The 18,818-nt window shown below is 34.0% G+C and overlaps 1 protein-coding gene across 4 annotated transcripts in view; it reads right to left on the reverse strand.

The window, feature by feature from the left end:
• SMARCAD1 (SNF2 related chromatin remodeling ATPase with DExD box 1) overlaps positions 1–18,818 on the reverse strand; it is a 72,418-nt gene that overhangs the window by 31,832 nt on the left and 21,768 nt on the right. For 2 of the 4 annotated variants that reach the window (XM_072940426.1, XM_072940434.1), the window contains exons 4-7: positions 18,294–18,465; positions 15,348–15,414; positions 9,996–10,096; positions 688–789 (exon numbers count right to left, since the gene is read on the reverse strand). In XM_072940426.1, coding sequence (XP_072796527.1) covers positions 688–789; positions 9,996–10,096; positions 15,348–15,414; positions 18,294–18,465 — 442 coding nt within the window. Of the gene's footprint in view, positions 1–687; positions 790–9,995; positions 10,100–15,347; positions 15,415–18,293; positions 18,466–18,818 lie in introns of all 4 variants that reach the window. The other 2 variants (XM_072940413.1, XM_072940421.1) reach the window with 1 other exon arrangement.

Consider the following 18,818-nt stretch of genomic DNA (forward strand, 5'->3'; position numbering starts at 1 on the left):
CATGCAGCTAGGCTTTTATAAACTGCTAACTTCAAAACATGTAATTTGAACATATGTAAAGAACGAGTACAGCAACAAGATTTTGCATTCAGCTCACCAGAATTTAGCAGATGTACTACCTGCACATGTACCTGAATAAATCAATACAAGTGTAAATGTATTCCCAGTGTTAAACAAATAATGTGCTTCCATATATAATCATGTGATTGAACGAAAGTCCTTTTAGCACTGGCAAGCTTGGCATGGGTCTTTACCGACTCTGAAAGCATTTTTACTATCTGACAAATAGACCAAAGCTTATGGAATACTACACTGCAATGCATTATTACACTCAAAAAAAACTTCATGAAAAATTTAAAGGGTGAGAATATGAAAAAAGCTAAAACAGGTGACTTGGGGTTATAGATGGCTTCATAAATGATTCACATTTTATATGAGTTCATAACTGTTACTACAGCTATGTTTGTTACAATTACAATGCTGATACTATAGCTAGGAAATCAGGTAAATAAATAATGTAAAGAATTAACAAGCAGTTCAAAAATATTTTATAATATTGATAAAAAAGAATATTTAATCAGAAAAATGCAGAACTCATCCTAAGCTTTTCACATGGTTGATCTCAAACACTATTTTGTAATATAAATATTTAGCACAAACATTACATTCCTATACATGACTACTCACCTCTTTATCAAAATTGGGAAATTCCTTTTGCAATTTCAATACAATACTTTCCTGCTTTTCCCAATTACTGCTAGATTCTGCAGACTCATTTGATTCCTCTCCCTAAAGGAGAGAAAAAAGAGAACCAATTTAAGAGATCATCAGTAGTCTTAAGATAATCACATCTATATTTTTACTTGATTTGGAAGTTAACACATTTGATCAGAAGAATTCAAAAATGTTTCTTTTTGCTCATGTGAAAATTGACAAATTCATATCTTAAGGACAAAAAAATTTTACTGGTTTAAGGTCATTGAAAGACCTTTACTGCATATCCAATAACTCATACTTCATACAATACTCAAAATGAGATAAATGTGCTAAATAAAACAACTAGAATGATCCTCAAATTAACTCAAAATTTTCAAGTATACTGAAGCCTCTTCAAGCTAATGGCAAAACAAACTCATCTATGCTCACGATTTTCTATCCCCCTACAAAGTTCAAATACTGAGAAAAAGAAGTCTGCTTTTACTTCAGTCTTGATTGACTTAAATATTAATTTTCAGTCACAACACAAAAATGACACAATGATAAAGAAACTTATATGAAACTAAGTAATATATAAACTAAACATTAATTTGGGAATAACTGTGGCTACTTACACATACTTACCTCCATCTTTTCTGTCACCTAATTTCATCCGAAGAAACTGGTTAAAATTCCACACTTAAGCAAAAGAAGGTTCCTTGGGTTCATACATAAGTAAAATCTTTCATTTAGTTAATCTAAAAGTATTTATCTACTTTGCTTAGAACTGTACCACATGCTATACAAACAACAGAGAGAAAAGTACAGTTTCATACTTTCTCTTCTACCTCCTTTCTTACACAACAATGCCGTTTTTCCCTTTCATTACTGAAGATAGAAATATCTAACCTGTGAATGATAACCTCTCTTGCACACAGGAATAGACGAAGTTCCACAAGACAGAGACATACAATGCTACGGAAGTTAGGGGTAGGAAGAAGAAAACTGGATGTGTTTTTGTAATAGTAAGTGGCCCATTTGGGTTGGAGCACAGAGACCATGGGTAGGCTATAAGGCTGAAAAATTAAACCAGAGCTAATACTGCTTAAGGCCTAGAGTACTAAACTGAGGTCAGTCTTTACTCTGAAAGCAGTATGATTTTGAGAAGGGGAATAATAAAACAGTAATATTTAGAGAAAGCATTTCAAAGCCCTCAAAAACTCTTACTGCTGCCTCGCTTTATAGTTGAAGACAGTCAAACTCCAAGAACAATCCTTTTAAAGGTCACAGATGGACAATAATCAGCTGAGGTGCAAAAAGAAACTTAGGTGTCTAACTCTAGATCAGTGTTTTTCCATTGCCTAAGTGTTTCCTAAACTTTAGTCATTTATATAAGCACATTCACGGTTTTAAATTAAGTCTAATGTCCATCAAAGGATGACTGGATAAACAAATTGTAGTATTTCCATAACATGGAATGTTATTCATTCCTTAAAAAGAATGAAGTATGGATACATGCTACAACATGGATGAACCTCAAAAATATTAAGCTCAGTGAAAGAAGCTAGATACAAAAGGTGACATATTATATGATTACATTTATATGAAATATTCAGAATTGGTAAATTTAGAGACAGAAAGCCAAGTGGTGGTTGCCAGGGAGCAGGGGAAAAAGAAAAAGGGGACAAACTGCTTAAAAGATACAGCATGCTGTTACTGGGTGAAAACATTGTTTTGGAACTAGACAGGAGTGGAAGTTGTATGACACTGTGAATGTACTAGATGCCACTGAATTTTTAATGGTTAGTTTCACACAATGTGAACTTCACCTCAAAAAAAGTGAAAATATTTAGAAAACCGTAAATATATTTTGAGAATTAAATATACAATAGCATGTAATTTGGGCTCAAATCTGTCTCACTGGGCTCAGGGGTTATAAATTAATCCTACAGTTATTTCTCTGGTTCCAGAAAGCAGAGTGAGATGTGACATATTTGGCACTGACAGAAATCTGACATTAGCTCCTTGACCGATAGAGTAAGGGCCGTAATTATAGAAAACACAAAATCTAAGTCGCAAGAATTACCCCTCTGAAGAAGCAGCAGCAGCAGCACCATCACATTTCTGAAGAAACTGAAGAGACTGACAGACCCCAGATTCCAAGGTAATGTGCCTCCCTGGCCTACGCAAAAGCTGAATGGGTCTTGGAGAATTAGTTTAAATCATAAACAAATGGGTGATGACCCCAACCAGATGTGGCAGTCCCTAACAGGAAAATCATCGCAGAGACCATATGGTTACAAGGAAAGTCATGTCCTTTTCTGCTGACAACTATAGTCTGTTATGCTATAACAGGACACACGCATTTCCAAAAAACGACTGTCATGCAAAATCATGAAAATTAAAGCTACAGTGTTTGAGAAAAACTGTGTTAGAGCTACAACATTCAAAAACTTCATTAGTGACACATTAAAAAAAAGAGAAAGAAACCTTAAAAAAGGGTAGCATAATTTTACACATTAAATCATTAAGAGATAAATACTACAATAAATATGGCATAATAAATACGAAGTTTCTTTGGGGATGTCGGCATTGGAAGGGTTGTAGCTTTGGGAAATTCTTTTGCAGCTTTCCCATCTGCATTCGTGATTCCATGTGTGACAGCTGATAGCTTAGGGATTTGAAACATTGTTTGAAATTACTACAGCAATCACGACTGGCACTAAGAGAAGCCAGTTCTGCAGGATACAGTGCTTTCCATTTAAGGTGTTTAGATATAAAGGTCCACATGAAAACAGTTCCTGATTTTTTCACCCTTTGGTCTTTAATAAAAATGCTCAATATTTTTTCCTTTTCTTCTATTTCTTTATGCATATTTTTATTGATTTCATAACATTTTAAGATGATCCAGTCATACACTTTCATCTTTGTGGCACTGTCTCTGACAGTCCACAATGTTGATTCCTTTATGCCTGTATCTATAACATGTTCTCATTTCTTTCCAAATGTTTGTTTCAAGCTTCTCAATATTTCATTTTCCTTTTGTATGCACTGTGTAGTGTTTTTGAACCAGAATGCTTAGATATGTTTGGGATGCTGAATGAGTGCTTTTTTCAAATAGAAAATTTCACAAACATGGAAGAATAGCATAACATAAACTTGTAAGATAACAAAGTTGGTGAAATGAGGCAGCCAGTAGATGTCTGAGGTATGCCCATTTTATTCTTATGTGGCCTAGGTTAGCTGGGTGCAGTTTTCTGTGTTCATCTATATAGTATTTCTCATGGACAAACTTGTACATAAACAATGCAAAATTTAGGTTATACACAAACTGTTCTCTAACATATTTACTGCATTGGGAACAAACTGACATTTTAAAAACAGAATGAACTAATCTTTTTGTGAAATAGTTGCTGGCTTTGAAAGGGAGTCCTGACAGGACCAGAATGGCTGACTGTGGGACCTCATGTGACCAGGAGACGAGAGCTGTTACATGATCTGGGTATCTGATCTCCTAAGACTACCCCGAGGATAAGCAGAGCAACCCATCCTCGAGTGGAAATGCTATATTTGAGACTGGACTTGAGCAGGTTCAGGAAGCGTAAGTAAGCTGCATGCACAGATGTGTCTCAGACTCCCATGGGATTTACTTCTCTGCTTTACATCTTCACCTAATGTCTACTGCACTATGGGGAATTCTTTATGATTATCAGATAAAGTGGGAGAAAAATCTTAAACTTGCTTTATAAAGAGTTTACATAATTGTTTGAACCAGCTAAAAATGAACAACTACTGTAATATAATCACATTAAGAAAGCAGCCCTATGCACAACTTTGGGAAGTACAACTTGCTGTCTATTTTGTATAAAAAGAAATGGCCAGAGGTACAGATCAATGATATATCATGGACAGTAGCTAAGGAGAAGAATGAGAGTGGAAGATCAGTGACCAGAAGTCTACAGAAGAGGTATACTGTTCAACTTCTTTTGTTGCTGTTAAACTTTTTCTGCGAATAGAATATAAGGATAACAGTTTTCCATGTAAATGTTAAGCAAAAGGCATCTACTGCAGAGTTTTTCAAAAAATCATGTGGATAAGATGAGCCATTCTGTGAACCAAAATAAGACCACAGCCACTTGGATGCATGCTCAATGGGTCTATATACAAATGGCCATGACAACATGCACTGAGTCTGTGCACAGAGATTAACAAGATAAGACTTTCTCACCCCAAGATTTATCTGGCTATTGCTACTGGTGAGTATTCAACCTGCCAAGAGCAGAAGCCAACAATGAGTTCTCGTGACAGCATCATTCCTTGGGAGATTCAGTCAACTGTTTGGTGGCAAGTTGATTACATTTGACCTTTCATCATGAAATAGACAGTAATATAACTATTTTGAGTATGTATTAGCCATTCCTATCCACCTGCATTTAGTAAAAGCAGTTATGAATAGAATTCTCTTCCTCCAAAATTCTTATGCTGAATAACGCCCTCAGAACATGGCCTCACTTGGAAACAGGGTCTTTATGCAGGTAATCAAATTAAAATGAGATCATTAGGGTAGGCCCTAATCCAATGCCTGGTGTCCTTATAAAGAAAGGAAATTTGGAGATAGACAAGCACATGGGGAGTACACAGTATGAAGATGAAAGCAAAGATATACAAGCCAAGGAATATCAAAGATTGCCAGCAAATCACCAGAAGCTAGCCAGAGAGGGATGGAACAGCCTTCAGAAGGAACTAACCCTTCTGACACCTTGATCTTGGACTTCCAGACTACAGAACTGTGAGACAATGTATTTCCATCGTTTAAGCCACTGTTTGTGTTCCTTGTTACAAGACCCCCAGGAAAATAATGCATCATATGCAGGTATATAGAAAGCTTAATTAAGGAACAGTACACTATGACACAACAATCAATGTTTCTGACCAGGGGAGTTAATTTCACCAGAAGAAAAGCACATCAAATGGATTCAAGTCCATGGAATTCACTGATCTTACTATGTGCCTCAATACCTAGAAACAGCTGGCATACAGAACAGTAGTATCACTTAGAGAAAATTCAGAATGTGAACTTACTGATAATACCCTCAACGCTAATATGCTGTTCAACAAATGTACAAGCAAAGTAAATGCTTTGAATCAGCAATTAATATGATGCTATTTCTTAAATAAAATACAGATGAAAATAATAGGGAAAAATCAATAAAACCAAGAGCTGGTTTTCTGAAAGGATAAACAAAATTGACAAGCCTCTGTCCAGACTCACCAAGAAGAAAAGAGAGAGGACCCAAATAGGCAAAATAAGAAATGAAAGGACAGAAATAACAACTGATACCACAGATATTAAAAAAACTGTAAGAGAATACTATGAAAAATTATATACCAACAAATCAAACAACCTACAAGAAATGGACAAGCTTCTAGAAACACAGCCTACCACCACCCAATCAAGAAGCAACAGATAAGGGGGAGGGTATAACTCCATAGTAGAGTGTGTTTTTAGCATGCACAAGGTCCTGGGTTAAACCCCCAGATCCTCCAATAAAAATAAATAAATCAATAAACCTAATGACCACTGTCCAAAAAAACAAACAAACAAACAAAAAACAGAAATAGATAATTTGAATAAATCAATCATTAGAAGTGAAATAGAATCTGTAATTAAAACAAAACAAAACAATACTCCCTTCAAAGAAAAGTCCAGGACAGGATGGCTTCCCTGGGGAATTCTACCAAACATACACAAAAGAACTTATACTGATCCTTCTCAAACTCTTCCAAAAGACTGAAGAGAAATGAACACTCCCAAACTTATATGAAGCCACCATCACCATGATACCAAAAGCAAATACACTACGAAAAAAGAAAATTACAGGCCAGTATCTTTGATGAATATAGAAGCAAAAATTCTCAACAAAATATTAGCAAGCTGAATCCAACAACACATTAAAGGGATAATACAGCATGATCAAACTGGATTTATCCCAGGGTCACAAGGATGGTTCAACATAAACAAATCAATGTGTTATACCACATCAACCAAAGAAAGGACAAAAACCACATGATCATTTCAATAGATGCAGAAAAAGCATTTGATAAAATTCTGATCCATTCATGATAAAAACTCTTATCAGAGTGGGTACAGAGGGAACATATCACAACATAATAAAAGCTATTTATGACAACCCACATCCAACATAATACTCAATGGTAAAAAGTTGGAAGCCTTCCTGCAAAAATCTGGAACACGGATGTCCACTCTCACCACTTCTATTCAACCTAGTATTTCAAGTCCGAGCCACAGCAATCAGACAAGAAAAAGAAATAAAAGGGATCCAAATTGGAAGGGAAGAGGTAAAACATCACTATACACAGATGACATGATGCTACATATAGAAAACTCTAAAGACTCCACACAGAAACTAGACCTGATAAACAAACTTAGCAAGGAATCAGGATACAAGATTAACATACAGAAATGTCGCACTTCTTTACACTAACAATGAGCTATCAGAAAGAAAAAGTCAATAACAATCTCTTTTAAAAGTGCATCAAAAAAAAATCTAAGAAAAAACCTGACTTATATGCTGAAAATTATAAAACACTGGTAAAGGAAACTGATGATGATTCCAAGAAAGAGAAAGATATCCTATGCTCTTGGATGGGAAGAATTAATATTGTTAAAATGGCCATATTACCCAAAGCAATCTACAGATTTAATATGATCCTGATCAAATTATCCAGGACATTTTTCACAGAACTGGAACAAATAATCCTAAAGTTTATATGGAACCACAAGAGACTCGAATTGTCAAAGCAATCCTGAAGAAAAAGAACAAAGATGGCAGTATTACTGTCCGATGTCAGACAATTATACAGAGCTACAGTAATCAAAACAGCATGGTACTGGCACAAAAAAACAGATATATGGATCAATGCAACAGAACAGAGAGCCTAGAAATAAACCCATACACCTACAATCAATTAATCTTTGATAGAGGAGGCAAGAATATACAATGGAAAAAAGACAGTCTCTTCAATAAGTGGTGCTAGGAAAACTGGACAGCTACATGTAAAAGAATGAAATTAGAACATTCTCTAACACCATATACAAAAATAAACTTAAAATGGATTGAAGACCTAAATGTAAGACACGGCACTATATAACTCCTAGAAAGGAACATAGGCAAAACATTCTCTGACATAAATCGTAGCAATGTTTTCTCAGGTCAGTCTACCAGGCAAAAGAAAGAAAAACAAAAATAAACAAATGGACCTAATCAAACTTATAAACCTTTGCTCAGCAAAGGAACCATAAGCAAAATGAAAAAACAACCTATGGAATGGGAGAAAATATTCACAAATGATGCTACTGACAAGGGATTAATTTCCAAAACATAAAAACAGCTCAGATACCTCATTATCAAAAACAAACAAACAAAAATCCAATCAAAAAATGGGCAGAAGACCTAAATACTCCAAAGAGGACATGCAGATGGCCAACAGGTACAAGAAAAGATGATCAATATTGCTAGTCATCAGAGGAATGCAAATCAAAACTACAATGAGTTATCACCTCACACAGGTCAGAAAGACCATCATCGAAGTCCACAAATAATACTTGCTTGAGAAGGTATGGAGAAAAGAGAACCCTTCTACACTGTTGGTGGGAATGTAAATTGGTGCAGTCACTATGGAGAACCGTCTGTAGGTTACTTAAGAAACTAAAAATAGAGTTACCGTTATGATCCAGCAATCCCACTTATGGGCATATATCTGGAGAAACCTCTAATTCAAAAATACACATGTACCCTAATGTTCCCAGCAGCACTATGTACAACAGATAAGACATGGAAGCAACCTAAGTGTCCATTGATAGATGAATAAAGATGTGATATATATATAAATGTATGTATGTATGTATATGTATATATACACATACATATACATAGACACACACACACACAATGGACTATTACTCAGCCATAAAGAGTGAAATACTGCCACTTGCAGCAACGTGAATGGACCAAGAGATTTTCATACTAAATGAAGTAAGTCAGACAGAGAAAGACAAATATCATACGGTATCACTTATGTGCAATAGAAAAAAATGATACAAATGAACTTATTTATTTACAAAGCAGAAACAGACTCTCAGACATAGTAACTTATGGTTACCAAAGGGAAAAGGGGGAGAGGGAGAGAAAAATTAGGAGTTTGGAATTAACAGATACATACTACTATACATAAAACAGATAAACAAGGACCAACTGTATATAGCACAAGGAACTATATTCAGTATCTTGTCTATAATGGAAAAGAATCAGAAAAAGAATTTATGTATGTAAAATTGAATCACTTTGCTGCATACCTGAAACTAACACAACATTGTAAATCAACTATATTTTAATTAAAAAAGTTTTAAAAATATATGTTATTTCTCACATAGCCTATATATAGGTATGTAAACTAAAATGTGGGCCTAGTCTCTTAGACCACAGTTGTTCCTCACACCTAAAAACTTACAGAATCTTTACTGCCTACCATTATTAGTTCTCTCAAGAGAAGAATACTTCCATGGAAGGACACAACAACTGTCCCATTAAATTAGGGTCGAGACTGTCACCTGCTATTTAGGGCTTCATATACCACCAACTGAGGCAAAGAAAGAGGTTACTGTGCTTGTTGGAGTGACAGATTTTGATTTTGATTACCAAAAAGAAACTGTGTTTATTCATGTGCTGTCATGAATAAAGACAGGGAAGACTATGTCTAGATTCACTGGGAGGCTTCTCAGTAGATATATTTATAAAGCAAAAGTTAATGGAAAACCAGAGTAACCCAGTAAAAGCATAACCACTATTAATTTTAGATAAGTAGTTAAATATCAATAGAGTCCTCTATTTCAACAATTACAAGTAGCTGTCACTGGGGAGGAGAAAATGGTACTGGCGATTGTAACAGTTGTTTTACATAATTGTGTACAACCGTATGTATGTATAAATTTTATAAAATAAAATTTAAATTAAAAGCAAATTTTCCCAAAAAGTTACTTTACCACACCACTAGGATACCTTTTAAAATTAATTTTGTACTTCAGAGATAAGTAATAATACTAGATTAATTAAACAGAAAGCAACAGCAGTCACAAATGAAATGCAAACATAAGTTCTCTTAGTTGTGAGAGAGAGGACTGATTCACTGAGGTATATTTTCAGGTTTGATATCCACAGACTCAACATATTCTGTGCTTAAGCAGATAATTTTGATACTGCAATTCAAATGTAACTCACAAGATCCAGTCTCTTCTTTTTTATAGATTGGTCATCATTATATTCATCTTCCTCATATGGCTCTGAAGAAGAAGATAATTTTCTTTTCCTGGGTCCACCACCTTCTAAAACAGAGAAGGACGTTAAAAGTTTGTACAGATGTTATAAGAATCATTAATGCAAAACAAAGGCAAAAGTGTTATTATAATGAAAATACTTGTAGATAGTTCTCTTGATATCAGGCCCAATGCTATTTCTTCTACAATAAATGTCAACCGAATTGAAAGAAAAGTAAACAGACTCTTTTCAGTTTTTCAGAAGTAGAAATCACTTTAAAAATGTAGTATTTCTCCAGTATTAAAAAGGTTATGCACCAGCGTCACTTCAAAGTTACCTGCCTCCAGCAGTACATTAAAAGGATCATACAACATGATCAACTGAGATTTATCCCAGGAACGTAGGGGTTTTTCAATATTCACAAATCAATCAATGCAATACACCACATTAACAAACTGAAGAATAAAAACCACATGATCATCTCAATAGATGCAGAAAAAGCTTTTGATAAAATTCAACATCCATTTATGATAAAAACTCTCCAGAAAGTGGGCACAGAGGGAACACAGCTCTACATAATAAAGGCCATATATGACAAACCCAAGTTAACATCATATTCTGTCGTAAAAAGCTGAAAGTATTTCCTCTAAGATCAGGAACAAGACAAGGATGCCCACTCTTGCCATTTTTATTCAACATAGTTTTGGAGGTCTAGCCACAGTAATCAGAGAAGAAAAAGAAATACAAGGAATTCAAACTGAAAAAAAAAAAAAGTAAAACTGTCACTGTTTGCAGATGACATGATGCTATATATAGAAAATCCTAAAGATGCCACCAGAAAACTGCTAGAGCTTATCAATGAATTTGGTAAAACTGCAAGATACAAAATGAATACACAGAAATCTGTTGCATTTCTATATACTAACAATAAAATATCACAAAGAGAAATTAAGGAAAGGATCAAAAAGAATAAAATACCTAGGAATAAACCTACCTAAGGAGGCAAAGACCTGTACTCCAAAAACTAAGACACTGATAAAAGAAATTGAAGACAACACAGATGGAAAGATATACCGTGTTCTTGGATTGGAAGAATCAATATTGTTACAATGTTCATACTACCCAAGGCAATATACAGATTTTTTTCACAGAACTGAAACAAAAAAATTTTTAAATTTGCACAGGAACACAAAAGACCCCAAATGGCCAAAACAATCTTGAAAAAGAATGAAGCTGGAGGAATCACACTCCCTAACCTCAGACTATACTAAGCTACAGTAATCAAAATAGTATGTATGGTACTGGCATAAAAACAGACACATCTATCAACAGAACAAGACAGTAAGCCCAGAAATAAATCCATGTGCTTATAATTAATCTACACCAGGCGTTAAGAATATACAATGGAGAAAAGATAGTATCTTTAGTAAGTGGACAGCTTACTGGGAAAACTGAACAGCTACATGTAAAAGAATGAAATTAGAACAATCTCTAACACCACATACAAAAACTCAAAATGAACTAAAGACCTAAACGTAAGATCAGATACTCTAAAATTTTCTAGAGGAAAATGTAGGCAGAACAGTCTGTGACATAAAAAGCCGGAATTTTTTTTTCAATCCATCTCCTAGAGTGATGGAAATAAAAGCAAAACTAAGCAAATGGGACCTGGTTAAACGTAAAAGCTTTTGCACAGTGAAGGAAACCATAAACAAAATGAAAAGACAACCTATGGAATGGGAGAAAATATTCAAAAACTATGCTATGGACAAGGGATTAATTTCTAAAATATACAAACAGCTCATACAGCTTAATATTAAAAAAAAAATCCAAAAATGGGCAGAAGACTTAAATAGGTATTCTCCAAAGAAACATACAGATGGCCAACAAGCACATGAAAAAATGTTCAACATCACCAATTATTAGAAAAATGCAAATCAAAACTACAGTGAAGCATCACCTCACACCAGTGACAATGGCCATCATTTAAAACTCTATAAATAATAAATGCTGAAGGAGGTGTGGAGAAAAAGGAGTCCTCCTATACTGTTGGTGGAAATATAAATTGGTGCAACCGCTATGAAAAATAGTATGGAGGTTCCTTAAAAAACTAAAAATAGAGTTACCGTATGAACCAGCAATCCCACTTCTGCATATATATCCAGATAAAACTGTTCAAAGATACATGAACCCCAATGTTCCCAGCAGCACTACCTACAATAGCCACAACATGCAAGCAACCTAAATGTCCAGCGACAGATGAATGCATAAAGAAGACGTGTTACATGTATACAACAGGATATTACTCAGTCATTAAAAAGAATGAAATAATGCCATTTGCAGCAAAATGGTTGGACGCAGAGATGATCATACTAAGTAGTTAGAGAATGACAAGTATCATATAATATCACATGTGGAATCTGAAAAAAAAAAAAGATACAAGTAAACTTATTAAAAACTAGAAATAGACTCACAGACATAGAAAACTGCGGCTACCAAAGGGGAAAAGAGTGGAGGGGAGGGATAAATTAGGAGTTTGGGATTAACATATATACACTACACATAAAGTAGATAAACAACAAGGACCTGCTATACAGTACAGGGAACTATATAAGGTATTTTCTAATGACCTATAATGGAAAAGAATCTGAAAAAGAATATATTAAAAAAAAGTCCTTATGTTGAAAATTGTCCTAATAAGCCAAAAATAGTTTCATGTCTTAATGATACAGTATCTTGAAGGATACCTTATCTTGGTAAGACAAAGCTATCATTCTACACATTACCTCTAAAGTGTACTACATTAAAGATGAAGATGACTGACATGACTGTCCTGTCCATTCTAAGAGGAACCATGAAAAGTTTACTTAAAAAACTCTGATTTCTTCTCTCCTTGTAGTTTGCCTCTTGACTTTTTAAAAAAAGAATATCAAAGTCTAGTACGAGAATGAGAAGAAAAAAAACTCAGCTAAAGTTCAAATTTAATGAGGACTGTAAACTTCATGAGGGCAACTGTTATGTACATTTTGTTTCCATATATATTCTCAGTGCCTAAAATAGCATCTGGTGCCCAGCAGTGGGTGCACAATAAGTATCTGTTAAATTAATGAATAAAGTTGAATGATATAAGTTGCTGAGGAAAAAACAGATTAGATACTACTGTGGAATAAAGTTATTCTACAAATTTTTCACTGGGAATACTGTGGAATATTGATATACGAAGAGGACAAGAAAGAATATCTAAAACTTCCCAAACCATTTAGCAACTCAACAAATGTTAACTGAGACTACCATTTTTCAGGAACTTTTAGAGTAGGGATGCTATAATGAGGAAGACACAGTCAAGTTTTGCCCGTACCATTTTCTATCATCAGATGGCCCTTAAGAATAAATAAATGCTAACATGTACTATGTACTTCCTATGTGCCACTCACTATAAGAAGAAATTTACACTAACTTTGTCACTTCTTCACAACAACTTTGAGTTTGGTACTACTATATTATTTTATTTGCTAAGGAAACAAAGAAGAGTTAGGCAACACTGCCCAAGGTCACACAGCTACTAAGTAGAAGAAAAGGAAGAATCTTAACACTCAATGTAGGCAGCACCCACTAATCACACAATACTGTTCCCTTGCTCAAATTGGTGAAAATGAGAGGTTTAAAAATACTTCATGTGGATAAAATATCATCTTTGGAATCCACTCCAATACAATCCACTTAGGGGGATAAATATGAAGTAGATAACTGTTTAAGAAAGACGATGGGCCCATGAGAAATATTGTACTATTTTCCATTTTTGTGTATATTTTTAAGTTTCAAAAAAATTAAAAACAAACAAAAAAAATCCACTTACGATAATGGGCACTTATTTATACTGCTGATGAAAGCATAAATTGGCAGAAATTTTAAAAGTAAAATTGAACTATATATTAAAATTTAAATGTGTATACCCTTTTGATTCAGCATCCTTGTTTGAAGTTTAGCCCACAGAAATAACAACATAAAGATTTACTTATGCCATTTGCAGCAACATGGATGGAACTGGAGATTGTCATTTTAAGTGAAATAAGCCAGAAAGAGAAAGAAAAATACTATTATGATATCACTCATATGTGGAATCTAAAAAAAAAGACAAAAGAACTCATTTACAAAACATAGAAAACAAACTTATGGTTACCAGGAGGGGAAGGGGGTGGCAAGGGATAAATTGGGAGTTTGAGATTTGCAGATATTAACTACTATATATAAAATAGATAAACAACAAGGTCCCACTGTATAGCAAAGGGAACTATATTCAATTTCTTGCAGTAACTTATAGTGAAAAAGAATATGAAAAAAAATATATGTATGTATATGTATGACAACTATTACGCTGTACACCAGAAATTGACACATTATAAACCGACTATACTTCAATAAAAAAAAGATTTATTTACAAGGCTATTTACTTTAGTTCTATAATAATGAAATAATGTAAATGTAAATGGTAATTAATAGAGAAACAGTTAATAAACTAATCCTATGCATAGTCAGACAGGAATGCTATGAAGTAGCTGACTGTACTGATAAGTTATCCACAATAAATCATCAAATGACTTTTCTTAAAATGCAAACCAAAACTATAATTATATTTTGTAACCTAATGTGTGTGTTTTATAATGGTGTGTAGGTTTGCTTTCATCCCTTAAATACATTTTTGGTAGTAGGATTACAGGTTATTTTTACTTGTTTGGTATGTACAAGTTAGAATAAAAAATCTAGACAGCATTTATCAAAGAAAAATTGGAGGTGCTTTTATAATGCAAGTCCCTTCAAATGTATTTAGTTTTGTGTTCTGAGCTTCGAACAAAGCATACATATTTACTATATGAAGGAATGCTGATTACCAGCTAGGACTTTCCTCAAGACATTATGGTCCTACTGACTCAGGTGTACATAAATAAAGCTACAATGCAATTAGAAAGGACACAAGAAAATATACCTCTCAAAACATCACTGTAAAGAGATCTGATCTGTAGAAAACAAACAAAATTACCAATGAAAAACTGCCTCCTTCCTTTTATGGCGGGGTGGGGGAAGGATCAACCCAGAAAATCCAATTCCCAAATAGCTGTATGACCTCAGATGAGTCACTTAGTCTTCTTAAACTTCAATCTTTGCATCTAAAAACCCCAAAGCTATTAATAGCTCCTAAGGTTCCTGTAAGAATTCATGAAGGAGTTTGGAAAACTGAGGAGCAATATTAAAAATGAGAAGATATTTATTATTCTGTAACTAGTAAGTCAACATGGCTTGAAACTATGTCAGGCATACCTGCATCACCAAACATCAGCAAAGCAGCAGCAATTGCTCCATCCATAGTGCTTGTTGATTCAATCAACTAATAAAATGAGAGAAGATTACTATTTTAAAAGTAATATTCTAAGAATTATTTCACAAAGTTACCAAAATATTTAAGAACAAATGCATTAAAAATACAAAGTGGAGAAATATGTACATAACAGCTTAAGTTCATTAAGTCCTATGATAAATTTTCAGAAAATGTTGTTTATCTAAAAAGTCCAAATTTATCTGAGCATATCTTAAAATGTATTGGATTTACTTATCATCAGTATAAAGGGAAAATTAAAACATAGTCCAGTATGACAGTATAGTCAAGATTTTTGTTATTTTAATTGCAAGGTTGTACACTGAAGTCTCAAAAACTTCCTACTTACAAGTGAGTCCAGGCACTGTGTGGGGGATGTGTGTGTATGTGTGTGTGAGTGAGAGAGAGAGGGAGAAAGAGAGAGAAAAAGAGAGCAGGGGAGGCAAGGAGAGAGAGGATACAGTGATAAATATTTACAACGAACCACAATTCTGAAATAATATTTTTAAAATCCAGTACTTCTTAAGATGAGTGGGATAAAGGGCTCTTGATTTTTTGCTGTATTTCCAAATTGCTTGAATTTGTTCAAGAACATAATAATATATGGCTTACATAATTAAGTTTCAATATCCTATTTTTTTATATTATTCTGTAACATTTCAGATTTCAGAAGACACTGGATATCCTATGATTTTCTTGTTAAGTTTCCTACATTGCCAATGAGTTACTTGTTTCAAAAAGATCTTGGCTTAAAAAATAAGCTTTTTTGTATTAAATAGCCTTCAATTGGGAATGCTCTTTTCTATACTAGTTTTTCTCATACTGGATCCTCAGATATCCTATAAGCCCCTCCTCATTTTCAAAACAGCCAAAGCATATTCTTATCAAGCCTAGGACTATAATTATATTTTACAACTTCCTGAATTATTATATATGGATCTAAAAGCCTCTGTAGAGTAATTTATAAATGTCACCTTTAAATCTTTCAAAACAATGAGAGATTACTTGAAATTCAGATTACTTCAAGACAGTGCTCTGCTTTGGAGTAAGTGATTTGCTAAATTCCCCAAATTTCAATTCTAATGAAATACAAATACCAAGTCCACGTATCAATATTATTTTCCCACTGTAATTATAAAATTAGAGATGTTTCTACAGGAAATAATCCCCTTGAGCTACATGAAAAATTGGGAATCAAGCTAAAGTATTTTTAAACTGAGATTTGTTTCTTTATGTTGAATATTTTAATATTTCACCATGTTTATGCTGTTGAAAGCTCTTTCCAACATTGTAAATGTTGCTATGAGTGACTACATTCTTTCTTTCTTTTTCTAGAAAAAAAATCACACCATGAGGCAAATACTACTACCAGCAGGAGAAAGTGTAGGTCCAAGATACCATTAAAGTTTCATAATTTAGCTAACAGAAAGAAGGTATCAAAATGAAAAAACAATTCATGTTAAAAATACCAGAGAACAATAGGAATAATACAATCTACACTTAAGAGTTCAAACTAACAGGCCTAGGACCACCTTCTGTTCAGAAATGTTTTATCTGGCCTGAATATTTTTTCTCGTTCTGTACATTAGTTACCATAAAAAGGAACAAAGAACTGATACAACATGGATGAACCTCAAAACCTTATGCTAAGTGAAAGAAGTCAGTCACAAAAGATCACATACTACATGATCCCATCTACACAAAATGTCCAGAATAGGCAAATCTATAAATACAGGTTAGAGGTTGCCTAGGGCTAGGGGAGAGAAAAGGGGAGTGATTGCTAATGGATACAAGGTTTCTTTCTGTTAAAATGTTCTAAAATTAGATTATGGTGATGGCCACACAACTTTGTAAATATACTAAACTCCAATTATACACATTAAGTAGGTGATTTTTATGGCATTTAAATTATACCTCAATAAAGCTGTTAAATTGATGATCAACACTAAATAAAAATCCAGTCTTTTCACTGTATTTGAAAAATCTGATCTGATAAAAACAGGCTGTCAGTGACATCACATGGTCGTATACTGCTGAAGCTAAGGAGCAGCTACCCCTTTTAGAAAGGGTATGCACCAGTGTCCACCATTTCAAAGTTACTTGTCCAGCCCATACAAATATTCCTAAGCTTCAGACTGGTGGAGGGGAATTGGGGATGGTGGTGGTGATGATAAGCACAAAGGTGAAAAATATCTGAACCTGCAATGAAATGATTCCCTTAAGATCATTCGACTACTAAGTGGCAGATCTAGGGATAAACTACTTACTAATCTAATCTTCAGAGACTTAATCTGTGTAAAACTCAACTGAACAGTCAATTTTTATCTTCTCTATAGTAAGAGATAGGTACCTATTACATACCTATTATAGTCCAACTACAGCCACTCATTTTGTTTCTATAGGTCAACCAGTATTTCTCAGCAAGGGTGCTACTGGCAGGACAATTCGTTCGCTCTACAGGACTGTCCTCAGTGCTGGAGGGTGTTTAGCATCCCTGACCATATGGCACTAAATATCAATAGCAACCCCTTGTTACTATGGGGAGAGAAAGAAAAAAAGCCTCCTGACATTTCTGAGTTTCCAGTGGGAGACGAAGGTAAGAGGGGTGTCCCCATTTTAGAACCATTCAAACAGAAAAAATGCATAACCTATGAGAGATATCGAGAGAAGATCAAATTATATTATTTATAGGTGAATAAACCACACTTACTGTAAGTTAAGATTCTCAACAAGTAAATCCTTGGCATTTGCCTTTATTATATAAAAGTTAATAATTATCTTCAAAAGCTATCTTGAGAAAAGTGACTATCCACAATATATACCATTGGATATAGGAGACATTTTAATCATCATTACAGCTATAATAACCAATTACTATAAAAGGGTATAACCTTAAGTAAATCACTGTCACTTCTCTGTGGAAAAAGTTCCTTCAAGGTCTGAAGTTTAGCATCTTTAAGGTCTTCCAATTCCGAAAGGTCTTCCAGTTCTGAAATATCATTATTATTTCTACCTGCCATGGTAGGAAGGCCTTGGGACTCTTCATCTTCAGATGGCTCAGAACTAAAAATATTTTCAGAGAAAAACACAGTATTTTAACGTATTACCAATGTTATTTCATTATAACTGTGCATATGCATTTATATAAAATACAGTATCTCTATAGTTCTTTTTAATAATAAATTTAATCTATACCTGTCAAAGATTAAAATAACTTTTTTCATTTCAGTATGACTGTGTATATAAATTTACAATTCCGAAGTCAATATTCTTTGAAAATATCTCAAATTATCTAGTCTGGGATAGAAAAGAACAAAAACCTGCACTGATTTTGTTAAGATCCATACTCATTTATTGCATGCTCACCTTCTCTTTCCTACTATTTTTTCACTTACACTCTGCATAAAAGATGGGTG

The sequence above is a fragment of the Vicugna pacos genome, chromosome 2 (genome assembly GCF_048564905.1).
Source record: "Vicugna pacos chromosome 2, VicPac4, whole genome shotgun sequence".
In the NCBI taxonomy this organism is placed as follows: Eukaryota; Metazoa; Chordata; class Mammalia; order Artiodactyla; family Camelidae; genus Vicugna; species Vicugna pacos.